The sequence below is a fragment of the Xiphias gladius genome, chromosome 14 (assembly GCF_016859285.1).
Source record: "Xiphias gladius isolate SHS-SW01 ecotype Sanya breed wild chromosome 14, ASM1685928v1, whole genome shotgun sequence".
Lineage (NCBI taxonomy): Eukaryota > Metazoa > Chordata > Actinopteri > Istiophoriformes > Xiphiidae > Xiphias > Xiphias gladius.
In genome coordinates, this window is record NC_053413.1 from 23,549,154 (window position 1) to 23,555,153 (window position 6,000).

Genomic DNA, 6,000 nt, shown 5'->3' on the forward strand with positions numbered 1-6,000 from the left:
AATCCATCCAAAATTTAAATAAAATAATACACGTATTCTTCCTAAACGTGTTTATTAAAAGGGAAAGGGCTCTTTATTTTATTAATTTATTTTGCATTTGATCAATAGAAAAAAAAAATGTAAATGGGCCAGAATTGTCTTAGAAGGCTCTTTTTAATCTGTTTTCTGTCCATCATTATACTATTTCCCCTAAATAGTTTTGAGTATTATATCATATAATATTAGTGGGTCGTTACTACTTCTAAATTAACATGGAAGCATACTGACATGGGGAACTCTTTAACAATGCACGATATTTTATAAGATGATTGGCCTACCGTGTGTATTTAATTTTTAATCCGCGAAGTAACTATGGCTCATAGCTGCAATATATCCCAGTTATGAGTAGTAGAAAATAAATGTTAAAGTAGCTTAAAAGGAAAATACAAGTGCAATAGATAAGTAGCCCTCATACTTCCCAAGAGTAACTACCCATTGGATAACCTAAATAGTTAAATAACCGTAGTGTCCTAATAGTTTATATGAATTTATAGATATTTAAGTCCTATATAAACAAAACGTGTCCAATACAGTTTGGAATGGTTTGCTATTGTGCTTTCAAGCAAAATAAAAACGTTTGTCAAAAGTCAACTGAAAGGCGAAGCTATTATCGCTTCGAGCCGTCATGTCTCTTCTGGGACACCGTAGTAAATGCATGGCCCGGCGGGGATCATGTTGAAGGTTACAGGCGGTGCAATGCCGGGTGCTTTGAGTCTGTTGCCGACCGCCGTCTGTGCTGCTGCTGCTGCTGCTGCCGGTGACGGGGAACAAGAGGCGACCACCTCGTCGAGTCTGGACGAACTGTCCCTGTACACCGCTCCTCAACAGAAGTCTCGGTATGTGGAGCCCGACGCGGGTCAACTGGAGCAGAGTGTCGCCACCCTCCGGAAGCTGGTGGAGCCGTACACGGATTGGTGCCAGGGCACCTACGACAAAATTAAACCCAGGGTTCGAAGTGTCGTGCAGTACGGGAACGACACCTACGCCTACTTGAAGAACCCTCCGAAGGACTTCTACCCCCGGGCAGGAGTCATCGGCTTCACCGGTGTCCTGGGACTGCTGCTTGCCAGAGGCTCCAGGGTTAAGAGAGTCATCTACCCGACCGGCCTAATGACCGTGGGCGCCTCCCTCTACTACCCGGAGCACGCTGCCGCCGTCGCAAAGTCAACCGGGGACTCCGTGTACGACTGCGCCGTGCGGAGTTACGCCGCCGTGGAGAAGATGCTGAGGCCCCAAAGCAAGGCTGAAAAGGGCCCCGACTCAGAAACTAAACCCTGAAGATCCCGGTGTGACTCTGCAACCACTCGGCAGTAGGAAATCGCACAGCAGCCTTTCCCCGATGCCGTAGTTTGACACGAGCTACGCAGATCGACGCTAATCTTGTGATTTTGTCATGCCCACTTTTTGCACTAAAGCTTCACATGCATCTCAGGCCGGGCATGGCCGGTTACAAGGGGTTTTCAGCTTGAATGATTTACTTCTGCTTCTGATTTGAATGTATATTTATGTAGAGAGTTAATAAAAATCAACTTGTCCTGCATTAAAATCTTAAGTCATTTGTTTTTCTAAACCGTCCGTGGTTAGTCTTTGTGTCCTCATCACTGTCAAAAGTCATGTCACATGTAAATTAAGATGAATATACATCAAGTCTATCTGAAACAGTTCAATTAATTGATCAAATAAATAATCAGCAACTATTTTAATAATCAGTTATCATTTGACATTTCTTGCCCGAAAATGACTTTTAACATTTGATGTTTCCAGCTTAGTAACAGTTAGCATTTGCAGCTCTTCTTTACCTTGCATTACCAACATTGATACTTCTAAAAATTATGTCAAACATCAACAAAGGCAGCACCAAGGAGGTAACAGTGGTAAATGTGAGCTTTCTAATATGTGGCTTGGGAACATCAATTCAAAAAGCCAGATATCCATTAACAATATAACCTTTCCTGTGATTTTCATTAGCTACTTCTGGAGAAACACACCTGTTATTTGTAATTACAATATTACCAAAGACAACGGCTGGAGCCCAAGGGGAATGAACACTGTAGGACTGTTTAACATCTTTATTTATCTCAGCCAAAAAAAAAAAAAAAAAAAAAGTACAAAAATTAAATATGAATCGCTCTAACGAAAATCCCCTCAAAGCAGCACCAGCTTCTCATTCAGAGCAATCTGTGCTTGGGTCAGGTTAGATAGGTAGGTCACCATCAACAGGTCCTGCAACAACAAAACAGAGCATTGACATTTTGTTAGTACAATCTTATTCATAGTGACGTAAAATGAGAAGACAGTAAGGGAGTAAAACATCACAACAGCATTAAAGCATAACAGCATTACAAGGAAAAAAATTCAAGGATTACACAGACAGTAAAGTGTCCTAAATACACATGTAACTGCTACTGTTCCAATACAACTGTTGGGTAAAGAAGTATGAGAAAAGGAGAGCCAGAGGAGCACTAAAAACAGAAAGCAAAGTCTAATCCATTGCTTCCTGTAATTAATGAGTGTATCAATGGGAAGAACAAGCCTGACTGCACCAAGAAAATAAAAAATGGAAGGCTGAAGGAGATGCACTCAATTGAATGAGGAAACAAAACCACCAGCAGCAGTTGTAGCCAATGAAAGAACGTACGTTGATGTTGGAATTGAGCATGTTCTCGAAGTCCTCAGCTGAGATGGTAGGCACCTTGTTGACTAGGTCCATCAGGAAACGGCCCACGCTGTTATCTGCTGTCACCTTGCCAGACTGAGACAGATCGAGCAGCATTATAGCCACTATCAGAGCTAAACTTAAGGAACCTCATAAATGGTCTATACAGAGATGACTGATTACTAAAAAATTAAATAGCAGGAATACAACCAGGAAGACAAATAGCAGCGGGTTTTATCAATTAGTATGAATGGGAACTGTTTGCGTGGTCCTTTATGGATTTGCACGCCTCTGGTTTGAGTCATAGCACCATTACAACAGCTTTAATTCTCACCAGCACATCCTCAATGTATGCAAGCACGGTGGTTAGCATGTCCTGTATCCTGGCTGCAGATCCAGCCACCTGGGACAGATCAGAAGTCAGCCCCTTGGTGCGACTGGGAGCAACACGTGTCCTCTGCAGAAGATCCACTGCAACACAGAAATGGACTGTTAAGACTACAGTATTACTGAGAGCAAAGAAACAGGAAAAACATAGGCTAGTTAAAATATCATTAGCAATAACTTACTTTTCTCTTGACATGCACTTTTAAAATTTCAGAAATGACTCTGTGATTGAAATATTTCTCCACATGAAAAATTGGACAAAGCACAATCTCCAGATCACAGATATTTAGTGAGGAAGCATTTGTTTTTCAAACAGTGATCCTATTCTTACCGCCTATCCTCTCAGTGTCATAGTAGACATACTTGACAGACAGAGGGGTGAACATCACACCAACCGTCTTTCCTGGCACACCCATCTGCGCACTGTGCGGGACAAATACACAAGCACGTTCAAGCACACACTTTCTCAGCATGTAGTTGATCACATGAAACTAAGAGTCACTGACAGGAAGATCAGCCCACCTGACGTAAGCGCGGATGTTCATCTTGCCACTCTGCAGTGCGGTGTCCACGGTCAGGTGAATGGGGTTGGAGGCCTCGCGGCTGTAGTACTCATGAATGAGCACTGAGTGCTCTGTGATGTCAAAGCCTGTGGCATACCTGTGAGGAAAGATGTCGCTGTTGTGAGAAAAGGTGCTTTTTTCCCCCCAATTCAATCTTTGAAACTCCAAATCTGATCTACTGACGCACCAGCCGATGATGACCTCAGTGGGTGAAACCCTCTTGTGGAGCTCATACATGTTCTTGGCGAACTCCATGTCCACAGCCACCTGTTGTCAAAGAGGATAAAATTTACACATGGACAAGTTTTCACAAAACATTTCTCTCTGTACAAAATTTAACCAATATCCTCTCTTCTTTACTTATACGTGGCAGCTACCACTCCCTTTCAAGAAAGTCCCACAGGAATGTTTCAGTTGTGAAGGAGACCTGTGGCAATTATACAGGTATTGTGGAGGTGTTTCAAAATGTCTTGCAGAAATCACGATCGTCCGTTATATTTTGAGATGAACAGTTTTAGGCAGCTCAGATGTTTAGCTTTTTCACCACCACCTGGGAGGTGTCCGATCAGTCCCGAATTCATTCTGCAGCATGACAACAACACCAACCATACGGCCAGAGTCATAAAGAACTACCCTTAGCAAAAACAAGGAGTCCTACATGATCTCAACATCAGGGAGTCAGTCTGGGATTACATGAACAGAGAGTACACTGAGACAGCCTAAATCCACGATAGAACTGTGGAAAGTTCTCCAAGATGCTTGGAACAACCTACCTGACAAGTACCTTGAAAAACTGTGCACAAGTATTGAGGGGAGAACCGATGCTGTTTTAAAAGCAAAGGGTGGTTAAAGCTAATATTGATTTGCTTTCGGTTTTTTCTGTTAACTGCACTTTGTATGAAGTTAGCTGATAATTAAAAACTGTTCATGGGATTATTTTCGAAAGCATGCTCACGTCATTTTTTTGTCCCCAAAACCTTTGCAGAGAGCTGTATTTACCAATACATCAACCATCAACATTAAGCATCTACTGCATGAACCATGTGCAGAAATTTACCAGGGACAATCATTATGAATATTCAGAGTTAGGAAAGGGTTCAAGTTTTTAATTCAGCAAATGTGTAGGTTAGAAAATATTATGTACGTTATTTAGTTTATCTATCTCTTTTGTCCTTGCAGGTTTTATGAGTGATGTGACGGCTGTAGCACTAAAATCTTCCAGTGGAATTGATAAAATATTCTATCAGGAGATTTCCAACTGCACAATAATAAATGTTCATTCATTCATCCAAAATCCGTTAATATCACACTGTGAATAAATGAGTTCAACAACGCACCTCATCTTCAGACTCATTGTGGGGGACAGAGAAGCAGTTGGTCACCTCAATAGAGTGCTTGTCAATAGTACCTGAGAAGGACAAACGTTACAAATGAGCATTATTATTATTAGCAATATTTAGCCGCCTTCGCATTGTTAGCTACCTAGCTACCCAATAACTAAAATCATGACGAATCATCGCACCGGCTGACACCAACGCAGTGTTCAACCGCGGTTGCTACACCTCTTAACATGACCAGATATCATCAAACAAGGGCGAGATGACTCGGCTAGCTTGATTTAGTCAGTGTTTTCATCTACACGAACCGGCAGCCAGCTGTTACGACGGATGCCGCTAGCTGTTCGGCTGGCTAGCAGCAGCCAACGCTAGAGCCAGCATGCGTTAGCAGACAAGCTACCAAGCTAAATTTGGCTAACTGTCCATCACCTATCCTAACCGCGGGCGGTCCGTCCAGCGGAGGACAGGTGTGTCCAGTTTCTGCTTACCCAACAGGGTTCCAATCACGCGACTCGCGCCTTCATTTCTTCGCTCGTAAGAGTCGCTGATGGAAGCGAGAACGACGGGGTGAATTTTCACCACTGGCCCGAACACCGACATCTTGGAAAAGGAGGACGGCTCACCGGCCTCCGTGAATACGTATACTACCTCCTAGAGGCCGGAGTGCGAACAGCGGTTATTACATATATTGAATATAGTGTAAGTCTAATTATAATCAAGTCACTGATGCCACTGATGATAAACGTGACTGTATCTGAGATCAGTAGAAGCTGTTTCATCATTGAATAAGGGCACTATAAGTTATTTCTATCACTAAAGGAGCCTGGTATAATCATTTTCTTGTAGAAGAGTCCCAACACATAAATGATTTGCTTTAAAAGGAAAAAAAAAACATACAATGGAAAATACCAAATGAGATACATTATAGAATCAGTGATTTGGAGCAAACGCTAAATAGGCTGAAATTGAAGTTATTACTTAGTAATTGCACCATAAGAGGCCTTTGCAGGTCCTCATC

General features: G+C 42.3%; 2 protein-coding genes across 2 annotated transcripts; one reads left to right on the forward strand and one right to left on the reverse strand.

The window, feature by feature from the left end:
- The first annotated feature begins 652 nt into the window (after positions 1–652).
- Positions 653–1,579, forward strand: LOC120798888 (MICOS complex subunit MIC26-like). Its single transcript, XM_040143680.1, is given in 2 exon segments — positions 653–695; positions 698–1,579. Coding segments are annotated over 2 exon segments (651 nt in total). The 5' UTR covers positions 653–664; the 3' UTR covers positions 1,318–1,579.
- Positions 1,580–1,804: 225 nt separating this feature from the next.
- eif3f (eukaryotic translation initiation factor 3, subunit F) lies at positions 1,805–5,624 on the reverse strand. Its single transcript, XM_040143678.1, has 8 exons — positions 5,471–5,624; positions 4,983–5,053; positions 3,833–3,912; positions 3,605–3,742; positions 3,414–3,505; positions 3,030–3,166; positions 2,678–2,791; positions 1,805–2,262 (listed from the first exon to the last, which is right to left on the reverse strand). Exons 1-8 carry the CDS (start codon positions 5,580–5,582, stop codon positions 2,185–2,187), a joined length of 822 nt encoding a protein of 273 aa, XP_039999612.1. The 5' UTR covers positions 5,583–5,624; the 3' UTR covers positions 1,805–2,184.
- Positions 5,625–6,000: the final 376 nt, after the last annotated feature.

Coding starts and splice junctions, on each gene's coding strand:
- eif3f (XM_040143678.1), bottom strand. CDS start 5,582: ATGTCGGTGTTCGGGCCAGTGGTGAAAATTCACCCCGTCGTTCTCGCT. Junction 5,054..5,470: donor CGTGATTGGAACCCTGTTGG/GTAAGCAGAAAC, acceptor TGTCCTTCTCAG/GTACTATTGACAAGCACTCT. Junction 3,913..4,982: donor ACAATGAGTCTGAAGATGAG/GTGCGTTGTTGA, acceptor CTTTGACAACAG/GTGGCTGTGGACATGGAGTT.